At 39.0% G+C, this 19,749-nt stretch overlaps 1 protein-coding gene across 7 annotated transcripts in view; it reads left to right on the forward strand.

Moving 5' to 3' along the window:
• Sorcs1 (sortilin related VPS10 domain containing receptor 1) overlaps positions 1-19,749 on the forward strand; it is a 515,423-nt gene that overhangs the window by 474,107 nt on the left and 21,567 nt on the right. For all 7 annotated transcript variants that reach the window (XM_085694085.2, XM_048424037.3, XM_048424036.3 and 4 more), the window contains exons 22-24: positions 2,173-2,285; positions 8,752-8,883; positions 17,266-17,365. In XM_085694085.2, the coding sequence (XP_085550211.2) occupies positions 2,173-2,285; positions 8,752-8,883; positions 17,266-17,365 (345 nt within the window). The remainder of the gene's footprint in view (positions 1-2,172; positions 2,286-8,751; positions 8,884-17,265; positions 17,366-19,749) is intronic.

The raw sequence follows: 19,749 nt of genomic DNA on the forward strand, positions 1-19,749 counted from the left end.
TCTTGGGCACAGGTCAGCTTTACAGGTGACAAATGTATTGAATTGATCTACTTTAACAGCTTCAAAAAATGCCACTTAATTGGTATTTTATTTTTTCCAGTCCTTCTTTGTGTATTTGAATTCTTAGGAAGAATATTTCTAAGCCATTCTATCTTCACCTCATGCTGGTTCGTGCGTTAAGTGATAATGAGGAGGCTGCACCATTTGTGTCCTTCCACTAGGCTAGACACTTTTCTTTATAGATAGATGAAGTCACTGCCCTGTGATGAGAGGTAAGGAGAAAGTGAGAATGACATCAACCTCTGCTGTCGGAGTAAAGTTAGAACTCAGTGGGCGACTCTTTAATGCTGCCATTTATCACACTGCACATTTATATTCTTGTAATTATTCTCCACCAGAAATGAATCAGGGATGTTCACACGGGTGGCCAGTGACTCACAAAATAGTCAAACTTTGAAAACCATATCTTTGGAACAAAGCCACTGTCATAAATACACATTTTATTATGTAAGAGTTTTCAAAGCATGTGTTTGATAGCTCGTTAGCATTGTTAGGAAATGCACAAAGTGGGCTTTTATGCTTCCTAGATGTATAATTGGCATCACTGAAGTCGCTTAGCCCCCGCTGAAGCACAAGGACATGCTTGAAACAAGAACTGATTGTCAAATAAGTAAATGAACAATAACAAAACCCTCACGGAAATGGAATCATTTACACATTGAATACACATCCACAAATTACACGGTTCATGCGTGATCTTTAAAAACCTACAGTTGCTAAGTACAGTCCCAAGGTCAAAAGCACAAAACCTCTGTCCTCATTGGCCACACACCCACCACACACACACACACACAGAGACACTCACACACACTACCAGTGAATATAAAGAAGACAAGAACTATCAGATGATGGAGTCAGTTAGTGGAGAGTTGGATGCTCTCTGTTTGGTGGTCAGAAAGTCTCTCTAATGAGAGGTTGAGAGGAAGTCAGGCATGCTGTTATGTGGGGCAAGTAGAAGCATCAGGTGTGAAAAATGGATGGCATGATGCAGAAGCCATGGGACACAGTCTGGCAGTACAAGGTGCACAGGCAGGGCAGCCCTGCCAGAAACAAAGTAGCAGAGGTAGGTTACACCATGTCAAGTGGGATAAAAGACTGTGGCAAGAAAATGTATTTGTCCCAAATGTAGTGTGGAGCAACTAGCAGATCCAGGGAGACAGTGCCATGTTCTGCATGTTCTGTGTGCCCAACACTGAAGTAGGGGCATTGAAGGAATAAAACACACTCTGACTCTGTGTTCAGAAGCTCACACCAGCCTAAGGCCTTAGCATCACTTTTTGGGACAGATGCCAGCTAATGACACAGTGTCACAGAGTGCTAAAGTTGACCCTTTCTTGGAACACAGGGCTTCCTCTACCAGCTGACTCCTGTCTTGTCATCCTTGGTCTAAATGTTCTCCATTCCTCCTAGGAGCCCCTTCAGTTTCCTCCCAGAAAATCCCTCTAGAAATATCATTGTCAGCTGAATCTCCATCCCACTTCCTGGAGGATCAAAACTAACTCAGGGTCTACAGAGGAATGAAAATAAAAATATTCCTGATGTTAGAAATGGCATGAAATGCCATCCCATGAAACTTAGGAGCAACCCCTCTCCTAAAAATAAAATAAGTATTTAAATAAATTTAAGTATTAATACCTTAATGATTATATATGATAGAAGCATATGCTCAATACAGTAGTATCATTTAAAAAATGAGATTAAAGCCTCAACGATGAAGAAGAATGGTCTGTCAAGAAAAACTTTCAAAACTTTAGAGGATTTTTGTAGGTAAGAACTGGAATAAATGGCATTTCTGTTAGAGGAACAGGGTATGCATATGTTCTGACATCATGGCTTTGCCGTGTATCCAGGAACCTTGGCTCATTTAATGTCCAGGATTTCAAAGCCTAGAGCTGGGGATAATGGGCAAAGGCTACTGAGCTAGGTATGAGCCAGAGTCTATGGCTTCAGTTTAGCAAAGTTACAGTTAGAGAAATAACAGAGAGAGGATAGTGACTTTGCCTTCTAGAAGGGTAAATATGGAGAGTGTTAAAGACTGTAGGAAACACAAGGTTTTGGTTGCTTTGTGGAGCTATTTAACTTGTAGTAATGGACTTACTGTTATATCCACAGAGGAATTCCGGTCTCTTCGTTTGGCCTTTTCTCCAAACTTGGATGACTACAACCCTGACATCCCCGAGTGGAGGAGGGACATCAGCCGCGTCATCAAAAAGTCTCTGGTGGAAGTGAGTATGAGTATTCCCTTCTCTCCATCAGGCATCGTCCTTCTCTGTCCTTGAACGGCTTCATGGAGAATGGAACCTTTGCAAAGGATGGAGAAGACAGAGCTGGAGCCCAGAGGAGATGTCAGTTTGGTACCTTAAGATTTGTGCTCCATATATGCATGCCTGTCTTTATTATTAGGTCAGTGCAGCCCTCAGAAACATATGGACTTTGCCCCTATGAAGCTAATTCTTCTTCATGGATGTCTGTGACAGTAATGCATACAGCTGAGTTCAGGATTTGGTAAATTTTTTATTGGTAAATGAAAACTCAATGGCTGCGCATAACCAAGGAGAACTCTGTCTATGTGTCTTCAAGACTGAGTGTAATTAATTAAAGAAACCCAAGCTCCAGATCCTTGTCTGTCACCATACAGCTCCAAGAGCACGTGGTACAGGATACCTACCCACATGTCAGTGTCTTAGTTCTTTTAAACGATTTCTTTTCCTTCCCAAGAGAAGCTGATTAGCAGCCTCATTTTGTAGAAAAAGCAACTGAGATAACTCCCCCAGACTCTCACAAATGAATAGGTGACAAAACTCCATAATTGAATTGAATGTCCTGTTTCTGATGTCTGGGTTCTTACAAAGTAACCAGCCTCGAATCCCCCTAAGCTTTCCAGAAGAGTAGCAAGGTGATGTGGATTATTCCTCAGTGGGCAGAGGGTTGCTGAATACTGAAGGAGACATCTTTCTTAAACACTCCTTCCCCTATCTGCTTCATCTTCCTCAGTGAGGCATCTGGTCAGGGGTTGGTCAATGTAGTGTCCAAACATGGAAAATCAGAAACAGTATGATTGCTAGATATGCAAAACTGATAGAATGAATATATTTGAAAGAGATGTTTTTGTTTTGTTTTATTTTGTTTTTTTATTAGAGTGGCTTGTAGGCTGTGGTCCAGCTAGTCTGACAATGGTTGTCTCCCAACAGTAAAGCCCCAAATCTGACAGTCATTCATTCATGAGACTGGATTTCTTACCTGGTCTTCAAAATATCTTGGAATCCCAAAGAACTAGATTCTAACATCGGTGAAGAAATGGCAGATATGCCCAACTTAAAATGGTCAAATTTAGAGTAGTTCTTCCCATCTCAAATGATTCAATCAAGAAAAATCCTCACAGGTGTATCCAGCTGTGGGAGGGTTATTTGCCTAGGCACTTAGGGCCTGGGAACCCAGAGGCCCTTGCTGGTCTGAACCAGACTAAACTAGCTATCTGAGAATGCAGTCTGTAACTTCCCCAAATTAAGCCAACCTAGGTCTGCCAAGACACCCAGCAACAGCTGCTGTGCCATGAGACAGAGAACCTGAACCATGGCCACCATGAGAGACCCTGAAGCTAGTGCTGCTGCTCCCTTCCCCTGGGACGAGTGGAGGACATATAAGGCTTTTTCCTTTTTAAAATAAACTGAGCTTGCTGCACCCCACCTGGCCCCTAAGACTGTGCCATTGACCCCATGCCTACTCACCCATTCCCCCAAAGTGAAGGTCATGGGACAAAGCAGCAGATCATCACAACCCCCAGATGCCTGGGTCTTAGTTAATTGCAGATGTAGTTAAGCTGACAACCAAGATACACCATCATGTGTTCTTAGCACAGTAGGAAACACCAATATATCATTTATATATCTTCTTCTCTGCTCCCAATACATGTCGGAAAACAAAGATGCAGAAAAGACACTCAGGTAACCTCTAATTAGGAAGGCAATCATACATGCTGCCTGTTAGTGTCCACCTTCTCAACCATGCCTTATAAATATTTAACACTGAAAATGCTTCGGTTTTCTTGATGTTTCATATTATTTAGCTATATTTAGTAGCAAAATTGAGCTGATATTTATTTTTTGTTCATTTCTACTTTGGGTAAAGAAATTCATCAAGGAGGCAAAAGGCATGTAATTAAAAGTCAGTGTTTGAAGGCAGACCCTCAGAGGTAGATGCTTACGTCTATGCAGTGCTAATGTACTCTAGTCTGTTTACAACAGTAAACAGGATAAAGGGAATATTTGGGTGGAGAAAGGGAAACTTGTGTTACCTCTAAGCAACTGTCATCTCACCTCTGTTTGCATTGTTCTTACCAACTACCATGTTACTGATTCCATATCCTGGTCACCAGCGGGCTCAACGATAGACCACTGGCCCAACAGAAATTAGGATTACTGTCTTTGGAGTTGACTGTCACTAGTACCACAACTGATTGATTTCTTCTGATATCCAAGCAAGATAGGTTATCCCCTTCAATGAACCCTTCCCAGACTCTAATGTCTATGATTTTCTAAGTGCGTTGGTTCTCTAGAAACTGTGATCACCCCCAGTAGTTCATCAACAAGGCATTAGCTCAGCAATGCTGAGATTTCTGAGGCTGATTTCTGTTCACACCCATTTTCTAGGGATCAGAAACTGTGAACATCTACCTTCCATCCAGCTTCCCAGTGGTCTAGAAACACTGTTCATTAATATTTCCAGTCTGCTGCATGTAACGGCCAACTGGATGTAGAACAACTGTGTTGGATCAGCATCCCTCAGGACAGGGTGGTATTGATCTAAAGATAAGGGATAATTAATGCTGTTCAGTTTCCCCAAGAGGCCACTGATCCGTTCTCTTGTCCCAGTTATTTCCCCCATCTTTGAGATCAGTAATTACACTTGGCTACTTCATTAAGTCCTAAGGGACCTCATTAATTGTACTCCTCCAACAAGAAGGACAGCTTGAGTTATCTTGTTTACAGTTTATTCTGTTGCTTTGTGACGGAGCCCCATATGAAAGTGGTTATTGTTTCTTCACCAAATTGGCTTTTGATATGGACATAGCATAATGGTATCTTTAAATGAATTTCTGTCAGTAGATGTTTTTTGCATATAATGAAAATGCTTTGATTTTCTCAAATGCTCTTATTCTCAGAGTATGAAACTTTGTAGGCCTATATAACAGTATGGTATCAGCTGTAACCAGAGTTATATTGTGGTATCAGGAAAAAGGAATCACAGAAGACAGGTTATATTTATATACCTCACAGTTAGATCAAAGCTCACAGTGTTACCAAACCCTTCCCAGGTGACTTTGAGCCACTTCTTGACATTGTTGCAGTTTCTGTCTGCCCTGGGTCCCAGAAACCTAGATTCCTATTCAAGGAGAGACTTGTCTTAGCTGCGGTGGGACTGAGGGCTGCCTTATTCTAATACTCCTTAGAGTAGATTGTGTCAAGTGAATATGAGTCTATAGAATAATTTATCACTCATTTTAAGACACCTCTGAAGAGCCAGTCTATCTGCTTCTGAGACTCTTGAGACCCTCTGGGTCCCCATGACAGCCCAGCTCCTGCAGCCCAGCTCCTGCTCTGCTGCCCATTCCTGCTCCATTTTCTCCATTCTCATAAGAAATGAAGACAAGATTTCCTCTGCACACTAGAGCCATTGAGTCAGCTTCCAGAGGACCACAACCTGTAGTATACACACACACACACACACACACACACACACACACACACACACACTTATGAACAGTAGGACATACTCATGCTTCAAGGCCTTATGGTGAGGAGCTGCATATAACCTTGAGAAGTTACTCAGCATAAGCACAACTTCTAGGCAAATCACAAGGTACTAATGTCTTGGATTTACTGTTAATCTGGAAAAAGAACATTTAAGAAATAATCACTTCAGTTGGAAATCACGAAAAAATGTACTAGAATGCATAGCCTTTTCGGTGGCTTATAGGAGATATGTAGAAACATCCCAGCAGAACACATAAGAAAGATATTCTGAGAAGCATTGTTGGCCTGCACAAATACACCTACAGCAAAAGCTAAACCATGGAGAAATTGTTCAGAATTGCGTTTGACTGGAGAAAAAAAAGCCCATGTGAGCTCTGGGTAATTGATTTGAAAAGGGAGAGTGGAACCACTCTCTACACCTCCTTGAGCATATGCTTGATTCAGTAGCAATGGGACTGATTGCAAGCACGTTAGACAGGAGAACATGGCTGGAGTTGGGCTATAGGAAGGGTAAATGTGAACAGAGTAACCTGCCTCTTTGAGATGAGGATGTCATTGCCAAATGCTAGGGTGTTGACCTGAACAGATGACTTGAGAGATCAACAGTAGATTGGTGTTGGAGAATTGTCAGTATTCTGTCAATCATATTTTAAATAAATGCTGATTGGCCAGGCAGGAAGTATAGGCAGGAAAACCAGATAGGAAGTAGAGGTGGAGCAAAGAGAACAGGAGTATTCTGGGAAGCAGGAAGCTCCCTCCACCATTTCTGCCCAGATCACTGAAGAAGCAACATGTGAGCTGACAGCTGAAAAAGGTACCAAGCCATATGGCTAACACAGACAAGAATTATAGGTTACTGTAAGATGTAAGAATTAGTTAACAAGAAGCCAGAGCTAATGGGCCAATGAGTTTATAATCTTATTGAGTCCTGTGTGTGATTTTCTTTGGGGTATGCGAGCTGTGAAGTGCCAGGTGGGACAGAAACCCCAACAAGCATGGCCCCCTCATGTTTCAGTAGATGGACACCCACATGGAGGAATGAAAAAATCATTCATGCAGAGGGCAACAGGTAAAATTCTCACATGTAGCAGAAGAAAAAGAGGAGGGTATATCTTAGAGGAGAAAGGGTGATAGTCCCAAACTAACATAACTGGAAAAAAGCCTACTTAGGGTCAAAGAAATGCAAAAGGAAGACATGGGAGTGATAACAAGAAATTACTTTTAATATGACTATTAAAATCTTACTGAAATAAACATAGTATTTTGAGTGGCCACAAGGAGAAAAATTAATTCTAGGCTATCAGTATGAGAGCAAATAATTAAACAGTGAAAAAGCTTCTGAATATTTGAACTTTTTTATCTTTATTTTAATTTCTATGAGTATGTATTAATTATATATAATGGGACATTTCATTTCATATAGGTATGTAATATATGTTGAACAATTTCATCCCCTTTAAGACTTTGAATTCCAGCAGAAATGCTTCATGTGCTGAGAGTCGTAGGTTAGCAAGTCAGCATTACTTGTTATGCCAGCACCACTTGTTAAATATGCTTTCTTTTTTCCATTTTATATTTTTTCTTCTTTGTCAAAAATCAGGTGTTTATACGTGTGTGGATTAATAACCGGGTCTTCAATTCGGTTCCATTGGTCCTCCTGTCTGTTTTTATGCAAACACCAGGCTGTTTTCAGTACTGTAACTCTGTAGTAGAGTTTGAAGTCAGGGATCATGATGCCTCCAGAAGTTTTTTGTTGTTGTTGTTGTTGTACAGGATTGTTTTGGCTATCCTGGGTTTTTTGCTTTTCCATATGAAGTTGAGTACCTTTCTTTTGAGATCTGTGAAGAATTTTGATGGGATTTTGATGGGCATTGCATCTGTAGATTGCTTTTGGTAAGATTGCCATTTTTTCTATGTTAATTATACCTACTTAAGAGCATGGGAGATCTTTCCACTTTCTGGTGTCTTCTTCAATTTCTTTCTTCAAAGATTTAAAGTTCTTGTCATACAAGTCTTCCACTTGTTTGGTTAGAGTTACTCCAAGAGGGAACACTCTTGCATTGCTGGTGGGAGTGCAAGCTGGTACAGTCATTTGGATATTGGTATGGCAATTTCTCAGAAAATTAGGAAACAACCTTCCTCAAGTCCCAGAAATACCACTTTTGGGTATATACCCAAAGGATGCTGAATCATACCACAAGGACATGAGTTCAAACATGTTCATAGCAGTATTTTTTGTCATAGCCAGAAACTGGAAACAACCTAAATGCCCCTCAACATAACAATGGATAAGAAAAATGTGGTACATATACACAATGGAGTACTACAGAGCAGAGAAAAATAATGGCATCTTGAAATTTGCAGGCAAATGGATGGATCTAGAAAGCATCATATTGAGTGAGGTAACCCAGACCCAGAAAGGTAATTGTCATATGTACTCAATCATAAGAGGCTTTTAAACATAAACAGAGAAAGTCAGCCTAAAAACCACAATCACAGAGAATATAGACAGCAATGAGGACCATAAAAGAGACATACGTGGATCTAATCTACAAGGGAAGTAGTAAAAGACAAGATCTCCTTAGTAAATTAGGAGCATGAAGACCTTGGGAGAGGGTTGAAGGGGAGGGGAGAGGCAGGGAGGGGAACAGAGAAAAAAATGTAGAGCTCAATAAAATCAATAAAAAAATGAAAAAAATTCTACTTAAGGAAGTATACATACAGGCCTAAATGACTAATAAAACAGTCCCTGTGATGAATGTGGAGTCGAGCCTGAATCTAACATTCTGGCTTTGAGCCTAGCTGATGACCTGATGATGCCCATCCTGTCCTCTACTGTCCGCACTACCCGGGTCTCTGTTCCTGAGTCACCACTCCTCTCATTCCCGCATCTCTATCATCATTCATAGGACTCACCCAGTCTCTGCCTCTCCCACAGGCCACAGGGATTCCCAGCCAGCATATCCTGGTGGCGGTGTTACCTGGCTTACCCACTGCTGCTGAACTCTTTGTTTTGCCCTACCAAGATGCAAACAGAGAAAACAAAAGGTCAACAGAGGACCTGGAGCAGGTGAGTTGCCCAGAAGACCTTTCCAACATCTCCCTGCATCATCTCCCACCACAGTAGCTCTCACAGGACTCCTGGAGTCTGCGTTTTAACCTTAGCACCAGTGGACAATTTAATCAGAGATCTGAGAGCAGGTGACTTCTTTGAAGGCCATGCCACTTAGAATTAGGTACTGATTTAGGGAGGTCCACATTTTGGTGAAGAGGTCACAGGTGTAGAGCCAGTTTTGTAGTTTTGTCACTGATATTCATGGATCTATCATGCATATGAAGAAATTAAGGACAATAAATTAGTATTCATAATTTAGCTAAAGTCACAGCAATCCTGTAGGTATTTGTGTTGATTAAAGAAAAAATACAAGAAAGCACTTGGCCAATATAATAAATGTTCAATAAGTGTACCAATTATTTTTACGGCTGTTTTATGATAGAAAACCATTTGGAAATAAGAAAACTAAGTTCTTCAGTTTATTAAGTAGACTGGGATACTGAAGGACATTTTTGGAAGAAATAATGTTGATAGTGAGGAAGTGAAATGATTAATGAATTGACTTTCACAAAGTGGAGAACTAAACAAGGACAGTAAGAAAATGGAAGAATATATCATGACAAAGTAGCTAGTATCATTATCAGTTATGAAGGTTTATAGTAAAAAAGGTACTTCAACTATTTCAGTGAAAAGCAATATACCAAGCTAGAGGTCGAAACATTGATTAAGAAAATTGATTATATTTTAGCCTGTCCCAGACTGTAATCAAAGTAAATCCAGTATCCAATAAAACCCATGAGAAATTAGTGCTTTATTTATGGAGAATATTATTATCCTGATTGAAAAGTACATTGATAAAATTACCTTACAAGGAAGGCCAGGCTGTGTATTGAGACTCCTTAAAATAGGTGGCCCACCGATAACCTGCAGTTTACATTCTAGTTAAGGTCTGTTGATGCTTTTCTCCGTCACTTTAATAACTGATGGAGTGGAAGGAGTGAGCTTACAGACTCATTTAATTTAAAGGTCCAAGGATTGAAGACGCAGTGCAATTGGTAATGAAAGGTCCCCAGACTATCTTACAAAAGATACAGCTTTAATAAAACAGAAGGAAAAACTTACACAAAATCCCACCCGTCCGGAACGCTGGATCCAGGCCAGAGAGAGAGGGAGAGAGAGGGGGAATTGCATCTGCCAGGTTAAACTTTTGCCTGAGGGCAACACACCCCATGAACAGAATGTGATTGGCTGAACTCCCCTATCAAAGGATACAGTTCAGAACCAACCAGAGTGTCATCAAACTACTTCTTCTCTCCTCCTTTTCTTGTGACCACATAGAAACTGCTGTGAGAATAGAGCCAGTGCACAGAAAAGAAGGATGGCTATGCAATGCTGGCTTCTATTTAACCTGAAGCTGATCCCGCTCTAAAGACTGTGTCTTCCCTCCAGTAGCACCACCAGCAGTCCCATGTTTACAGTTGTCATGGGTCAGGTCAAGTATATGTCAAACGAACAGGCACCTCTTACTAACCCTTGCAGTCATATAGATAGAGTAGCACTGCTAAAATTTCAGATGTTTTTGTCCCTTTGTGAATCAGAGGGTGTGAGTAGCCTGTCCCAAACTATTAATAAATGTGAAATCAGAGAACGAGGTTCTTCATAGAAAAATGTGAAGGAGGAAGGAACATTAAGGATGCTAAAACAACTTCCCCTGTAATAAAAGAAGTAGACTTCTAAGACAGATACAAAAAATACAATCAACAAAATAGAGCCCATTCTGTGAGAACTGACTCAGGGATGGTGCTGATCTTAGCTGCACCCTTCATGCTCTGGTCCCCTCCTTCTAGAAATTGTACAGAAGGCCCTGTAGGATAAGAGCGTAGATCCTATCCTGTGGTTCCTGAAGAGTAGGAAGGAAACCCCCCAGTGAAGTGTCCCTGGCTGTCTTCCCTGAGCCACTTCTGAAAGCACTCTCCAGGGAACAGAAATGCTGTTGAACTATCTAGCCTGTGAAATAAATGGAGAATTCTTAGCAGTGAGAAGCACTTGACCCTTTTATCAGGATGCCACTGCTAGGTTAATCAAGTGCCCTCTGTCTGGGAGAGCTCTACCAGTCTTGTTTTCAGGTCTCCAGAGAGTGTGAAAAGGCTCTCTTGCTCTCGGAGGCCTCATCAAGAAGAGCACATCATGCTCTCCTAAGACCAACTGCTCAAGTGTGGAGCAAGCTCTGCCCTCTGGGCCTTTCATCCCTTGCTTCTCTCTGAGTCCTCTACATTGAGAGATGTGGATCTGTCACTCCTGGAAGGAGAAGAAACCATGATGCTCTAAGGAGACCATGATGTCTTGCTGGGGAGAAAGGGGGGCGGTTGTTTCAACTCCTTAAATGTTATTATGGGAAGAGTACACCAACTGGTTATCCAAAACCAAGTGCTCAGACCTGAAAACATACATACAAATAACAATACATAGACCAAGCAGATCATATTTTGGAACATATATGTGTGTACATAAACATAAGTATATGAGCAGGTCATATTTAGGAACATATATGTATAAGTATATGACATAATCATAAGTATATGACAATGAAAGAAGAGACCATAAATTCAGAACAGAGTTAAGAAAGTTCTATGAGAGGGTTTACAGACAGTAAAGAAAAAGAAGAAATATTATTATTGTATTGTAATATCAAAAATAAAAGTAAAATTAAAAGATATTTAAAATAAACAAAAGGAATAGTAGAGAAAATACCAAACACAAATAATACATTCTGCTTAATCTATATTACTCCTCACAGACAAAAAATGTGTAGAAGATCACCACAATATGTGAGGGCCAATCAGGTCCATTTGTGCTTTCCATGGACTTCTAGGATCTGCAGTGAGAACCTGTTAGCTCTCTGGGGGGTTCATTCCTGAGCTGAGAAGCTACACTAGCCTAGCTAAGCTAGGATACTTCAGAGAATCCATTTGGATATCAACACTGAGTGTCCCTAAAACCAAATAACAAGCATCATCTGGTTGACTCCAATCCTAACAAGTTGGGGTACCAGCAAATAGAGGTTCAAATGCCCAATCAATAAAGGTGGGACAGATGTCCATATCAAAATACACTACCAACATTCTAACTCAGAAATTTTAAAATAAAACAAGAAACAACACTAAACACCAAGACAATATCTGTCCTCCAAAGTAAAATATTAGTCCCACAGTAACATACAATTATGGACAAGGTACATAATTATATTATGTACAAGGTACATTATGTACAAGGTAATAAATTCAAAATAACAATTATAAACATGTCCAAGGAACTCAAGGAAGAATATGAATAAATTCTGTGATGAAGACTAAGAAAACACAAGCTTTCAAATAAAATAAGAAAAACAATTTAACATTTTGCTTTATTTAGGTAATATTTTTATTATTTGAAAGTTCCATATGTGTAATGATGGATTTTCATCATACTCACTTTCCACACCCCATCCCAACTCTCCCCACTCCTAGTCCATCCCCCTATCAACTTCATATGGTCTTTTCTTAATTCGCAACTCCACCTTGTGCCACCTGTTTTGGATTGTTCAAAAAATTGACTGTCTCGTACTGAAACAGCCTGGAATTGGCATAAAACTGACAGGAGGACCAGTGGAACTGAACTGAAGACCCAGACATCAATCCACATACCTACGAACACCTGATTTTTGACAAAGAAGCAAAAAATTAAAATGGGAAAAAGAAAGCATATTCAACAAATGGTACTGGCATAACTGCATATCAACATGTAGAAGAATGAAAATAGATCCATATCTATCGCCATGAACAAACTCAAGTCCAAATGTATCCAAGACCTTGATATAAAAACAACCACACTGAATTTCATAGAAGAGAAAATAGGAAATACACTTGAATGCATTGGTACAGGAGACCACTTCCTAAATATAACCCCAGTAACACAGACACTGAAAGAAACAGTTCATAAATGAGACCTTCTGAAACTGAGAAGCATCTGTAAAGCAAAGGACACAGTCAACAAGACAAAATGACAGACTACAAAATGGGAAAAGATCTTCACCAACCCCACATCGGACAGAGAGTTGATCTCCAAAATATACAAAGAACTCAAGAAATTGGTTATCAAAAGAACAAATAACCCAATAAAAAGGGGTACAGATCTAAACAGATAACTCTCAACAGATGAATCTAAAATGCCTGAAAGACACTTGAAGAAATGCTCAGCATTCTTAGCTATCAAAGAAATGCAAATCAAAACATCTCTGAGATTCCATTTCACACCTGTAAGAATGGTCAAGATTAAAAACACTGATGACAACTTATGCTGGAGAGGATGTGGGCTAAAGAGAACACTCCTGCATTGCTGGTAGGAGTGCAAACTTGTACAACCACTTTGGAAATCAGTATGGATTTCTCAGAAAATTAGGAAACAACCTTCCTCAAGACCCAGCAATACCACTTTTGGGTATATATCCAAAGGATACTCAATTGTATCCCAAGGACATGCTCAACTATATTCATAGCTGCACTGGTTGTCATAGTCAGAACATGGAAACAACCTAAATGCCCCTCGACCAAAGAATGGATAAGGAAAATGTGGTACATTTACACCATGGAGTACTACACAGCAGGAAAAAATGATGTTATCTTCAAATTTTCAGGCAAATGGATGGGTCTAGAAAGCATCTTATTGAGTGAGGTAACTCAGATCCAGAAAGACAAATATCATATGTACTCCCTCATATGTGGTTTTTAGATATAAATCAAAAATAAAAAGTAGCCTACAATTTACAATCCTAGAGAACCTAGACAACAAAGAGGACCATAAGAAAGACATACATGGATTTAATGTACATGGGAAGTAGAAAAGTCAAGATCTCCTAAGTAAATTGGGAGCATAGGGACTATTGGGGAGGGTAGCAGGGGAGAGGAGAGGAAGGGAGGGGAGCAGAATGTATAGCTCAGTTACTGATTCCTCTCTTAAATGTCCCATTTGTTTGTATTTTGATGCTTGACATGTTTATTCCAGTCCTTTGAACGTGTTTTCTCCAAATGGTTATATTAAAAGTGGTCTAAATGTTGAATATATTCTTAGTATGGTAACCATTACCATGTAGACCAAATATTGACATCCTGCTGTCTTTGGGACACATAGGACATTAATATGATTCTCTACTCTTTGAACAGAGCTTTGGCACTTGTTTAAGACAATTGAGTTGGAAGAAGGAATTCCATGTGTCTCTGTCAACCCGAAGAAGTCAAGTGCTTGCAATCCTTTTTTTCTCTTGTGCTATAAGGAATGGAAACATTTGAAGTGGCTTCTTCTACAGTCTTGTCCCCATGGGGTGGGAAGCATCTGCCCACCTGTGTGGGATACTGTGCATGAGGAGGAAAGTGTCATTTTGATTCAAGTCCCTGCGAATTTTCCATTGTTAACTATACTCTAGCTGTGTTGATTCTGATTGTTACACTCTGTCCTCATCTTTTGAGATAAACATAAGGGAGAGAATTGAATTGCTGTTTTTGCTATAGTAAGGCTCTTCCATGACATTCTTTTCTAGTGTCTGTATTGAGTTTCCATTGCCTTTTCAAATAGTAACTTACATGAAGGGTGAACTTCATCCGCATCATAGGTATATTCTATGAAACAGGCAGATAGGAAGAATACTAGGCTGTTTCTTGCGCTATGATTGTTTAGCTGGACTCGAATAGGAAAGGGACTGTGTGGGAAAGCATCAGAAGAGGAATGGAACTATGAATTAAAAATGAAATTCACTTAGGACGCACACTTTTCACTGGACAGCAAGGAAAGTAAATTCATATCGCTTCAGTAAGGTTGGTCTCTGAGTAATCACATACTATTTCACTTGAATCTTTTCCCAAGCAAGTGCTTGCTCTTCTCATCTGGGCTCTTGCCATGCTTCCTGTAGACTGCAGTTTGTTACTCTTTCTGTTGTCCAAGCTTTCATATATTACAATCTGCATAGATTGGTGGAAGGAACACTTTAATGAGAAAAGTGTTAGGAAATGCCTGTTCTTGTGGTCTACATTGCTCACTGGCTTTGAGGACACTATTAGTTTCTGTATGTGTCGTGTGTGTGTGTGTGTGTGTGTGTGTGTGTGTGTGTGTGTGTGTGTATTCTACAGATGTATGAAAAATGGCAGTGCAGTGAGTTAAACACTGCGTCATTTTTATCTCCTAAATCCCCTTACCCAGATATACAACTAGACATCTTCCTCTCTCCCTCCTAATTAAGTGGTTCAAGAAACCTGTTTTATTTTTAGTAGTGCTGAACTAGGATTAGGAGTGAAAGAAAACTAAAGTCTTATCTCAACTTCTCAAATATTAACTAGGCAAACTCGGATATGTCCTTTGAGCCTGTGCTCTTCCATAGGGATGCCAGTATAATCATAAGAAAAAATAGACAGACATAAGCAACATTATCAAGATAAAGTGTTCAATGCATAGATCATATACTTAAATATATAAATAGCATCTCATGGTCTAATGAAGACAATGCGGCGTAAGTACTTCTGTAATTAACCTGGTAAGAGGTTTTAAGTATTGTTGAGATTTGTAAATTGCTTACTGCTAATTTATTTGAATAGAAAAATGCCTGGTTCTAATTGAGGTTATTCTTGTATAGAATGTAAATTACATTTACTTTTACTTCTTAATCATAGTTTCTTTCCCATAGAGTATATATCCTTTATCAAATATCTTTTGATGCAAGTTAAATAACATGAAATGAGTTTTGTTACCTGATTAATTTTGCATACCTGGCTTAGCTTTGTAAGTGATATAGACAAATTCAATGAAGCAATCATAGAAACCAACACACATATAATTATTTTCACGAGGGACTTTCTTAGAGATAATAAATTAAAAGTAGGTTGTTCTGATAAATTGTATTTCTCATTTAATTATTTATATCGCTAACTTGAATATGTTCTTGTTCAGTATTAAGAGGTAATTTCACTTCACTGTGAGAAGCTCTCCTGCTGTTGATACATAGTTCTGTTTTATGTTTCTGATAGTCGTTAGGAGCCAGATCAGTTTCTTAATTGCTTTGAGACATCTTTCATATTTTGACTAGAGTGTTTTTCATTATATATCTATATATGCCACATATGCCTGTGTTTGGATATTTGCATGTATATGCATTTGCATGTATATGCATATTTACATGCATTTGTAAGTTTCAAAGCCAAAACTTTTGTGATAGACATTTACTAAAAGTCTATTTATATTTCCTATCAAGACCCCACTAACTGAGCAGTAATCAGAGAGTACAGAGAAAACACTTTGATGAAATTGCTTGAAAATCTGTCCTTTCTGTAAACCTGGATGGTCAAGGAAAATTTCCCATGCTCATGAAAAAGGGACCAAATTGTTTTCAGCCTGGCTTTATCACACCCTTGCTTTTCTTCATGGTTTCACAAATGACAGTATTTGAGAGAAGAACCCCAGGTGCTCATCCATGGGGTTCAGGGAACAATCTCACACTCCTCTTGGTCAGCAGAGAAGTTTATGTCCAGGACATTGCAGGTCCATTGCCAATTAGTGACTTCTATCATGAACTCCAAACTAAACCATCAGGGCCTGCTTAACTATTAAGGCTCCACAGTGCCATTTTGGCAACTTAGTAGAGAAGATTAAACTCAGCAAATAAAGGGAAAGCAGAAGAATTTAACCAGAAAAATAATGGTCAGCATCCATCTAATTAGACGTAATAGAATATTAAATAAAATATGAGCTTAATGCTTAAAATAGTGTATTAAAAAGAAGGCAAAGGTAGCAGATAAAGACAAGTAGCATGGTTATTCCTCAGAGACTTTCCGAAGTTCTCCAAAATCTATAAGTCAGGCAGAATAAATTCCTATGCTAAAAAAACAAACAGAAACATTTTTACCCTATCTGTAATACTTTACTGCATGTAATTTCTACACAAACACCTTGCTCAGGAGAACAGTCTATGGTCTAGAATTCCATGTCTCCTCCAAACATACACCAGCGTCAGGAATAGTTTAGCAAATGCCTATATACATGGCAGAAAGATTAACTAACTCATTGCTTAAATTGTGGGATCATTGTGTTTAACAGTATTGTTTTTTATGGTATTGACAATATTAATTTATCCAACAGTCAAAAAGTGCTTATCCATGGTGGTTTAGAGAAAGTGAAGGAAGCAAAGTAAGTCAAACCCAGAATGTGTGGATTGTACCAAGCTACTACTTTTCAGTCTTATGTACAACAGACTCTCCCTTTCCGTCATTTGTCATATAATGTTAGTAGGTGTTGGTAAGCATTCAACATATTCCTCAGTGTGGCTGTTCATAGTCAGTATTACTACTTTAGTATCGCTAACTGTAAGACTTCTTTCAGATATCTGAAGTTCTAATCCACAAACTCAACCAAAACTTGGTGCACTTCGAGCTGAAGCCTGGGGTCCAAGTTCTCGTCCACGCAGCCCACCTAACAGCAGGTCAGTTTTTATGTTTGGGGTTCTTGCCAGCAACTGTGCTGCAGGGAATTCACTTTCATTGTGATCAGGGAGAGATGGTAGCTATAAATTGGGCACAGTTCTTGAAAGTCTCCTTAATTGATTGTTCTGCCCTAATTGGGTACCATTTTGGCAAGAGAAAAAGCTATTCTTTCCTCTTAGTCCCTGGAAAACAGTTCAATAAGTCACTTAAGGACATGCTTTCAAGTGATAACATGTTTTGTCTCAAAATGCATGTAAAAAGAGCATTAATCTCATAAGTGATGTTTTTCAAATTTTCTTATAAAGCTGTGTTTTTGATTCATTCATAGCTCAAAGAATTTGATTTCTTTATATTCCAGGCTACGGGAGTACAGGTTAAGAAGAAGTTTAGGAGCAATATATAGTGAACCTTCATTTAGTCCTAATTTTATAAATAAATATGCTTGCTCTTCTGTCTCTTTACTTATAAAAGGTTGGCAAGGAAGTCCTCCTCTCTATAGAGAAAGCTTTTGATGAGAAATAAGTAATATTAAGAATTTATCACTATATATCATTGTGTATGTTAAAAATTACTTAGATGAACAATATTTATGAATTGCTTGTTTTGGCAGAGTATTTTACTGGTGCTTCATGGAGAACAGATGCCAACTGGAAATTGTTTTTATAGTGATAAAATTAATGATATGTTGTAGTGTGGGAAAGTATGGTGATGGCATTGTGTAGAAGTGTGCTATAGGACAGGAATATGGTGCAGGCAGTTAAGGGGGTCTCACAATGAGGAAATGTATGCATGTTTGTGTACAAAGTAAACACATTGTGTATTAACATTTACCTTAAGAAACCATTTTTGTTTTGTTTGCTTTTTTCCTTTTTTAGCCAGATCTTTAGTTTCTATCATTTTTTCTAGAACTCACTATGCACAGCTGAAAAAAAAACAGATTTAAATTTTGTGTACCATAGAGATGGCTATGCAATATAGGTCAGTGGGATAATTAGCTTAATTTGGATGATATACTTAGAAGAATGTGTGGCACGTGTTGCTTTCTTTTAATTCCTTTGTATATTAACAATTGAAGCAAATAAAAAAGTTAAAGGTAGAGATGAAATCTATTATTTCCAATGATATTGAATATTTTTATTAAAGGAGGTGGTATTTGGGGAGAATCTTGAAGGATGGATAGGACAGAACTCATGAGATATTCCGAAGACCAAAGCACCAAGAGTAAAAGGATTAAGGTTGCTGAGGAAGCCAAACAAATGAGGACGGAGGAGAGAAGCTTCCATCTCAATCCCTCATTTTCTTGGGGATCCCAGGAGGTCCCCAGGTCTGGAGGCAGGTTTACTGTATTGCCGCTGTCTATTATTCTTCCACTATCTTAAAAACTAAGTAGTCAGATGCAGTTCTTATGGAACTTAGGGAAGGGAGGTAGAGAACATGCCATGTGAGCCATCTGTACCTTATTGAACTCTAAGAAGACATAGAGTCTTTGAGAAGGGGTGTGACAATTACTTAATTCATTAGCTGAACTTGCCTCGAAGCTACGCTTCACATCACAATCCTCTCCCACAGGACACAGAGCTACTTACTCATGTATCCATCAATTTTGAGACTGAATACAGCAGAGCCTGACATTCTATACAGAATTCTTCATTTTAAGGGATATGTTTCATTTCTCAGAATTTAAAATTTGCCTCACAGCATATTACGCTTCTGAATGAATTCAGCAAATGATAAATTACGTTGCTGTGTGACTTGATCAGAAAAAAAAATCCCTTTTTCTATGTACATGGAGACTCTATTAAAGTGAGGGAAATAGCCCAAGGCAAGCTAAACAAAGATCTAGCTATATTTCTCCAGTTTCTCCATTCTAGAGGCCATCTATATTTTGATCCTCCACTTTTCACACAGATTTTCTGTCAGTTATTGTATGTGCCAGCTTTTCATTTCACCTGTCATATTATACTTTAATATGTGTCACATTATTTGGTAAGTTTGACACGCAGCAATACAACACTCAAGAGGTGGCCAGGAGAATCAAGGCAAGCCGTGTTAGTTAGAGATCCTATCGCAAATAAAAGAATAGAAAAAGGAGTAAGTAGGTGGGTGGACTTTTTTTTTGAGAACTAATTTCAAATTAAAACCAAGTTGAAAAGTAGGTAGTTAGATATTTGAGGCTGATATAGCCTATGGGTTAGCCATGAGAAACTAATGCAGCAAGGAAACCTAGGATATATGTGGATCCATAGCTCACATGGGAGTTTCAGTCTTGATCACTTTGAGAAATTCCATGCCACTGGAGTGACCAGGAACAATACCAAGTTGAAGACAATGGAGACTTCCCTCCATTTCATGCTTTGAATTCTTCACAGATGAGTGTTTGGGA

Source organism: Myodes glareolus, chromosome 7, assembly GCF_982192425.1.
Source record: "Myodes glareolus chromosome 7, mMyoGla1.1, whole genome shotgun sequence".
In the NCBI taxonomy this organism is placed as follows: Eukaryota; Metazoa; Chordata; class Mammalia; order Rodentia; family Cricetidae; genus Myodes; species Myodes glareolus.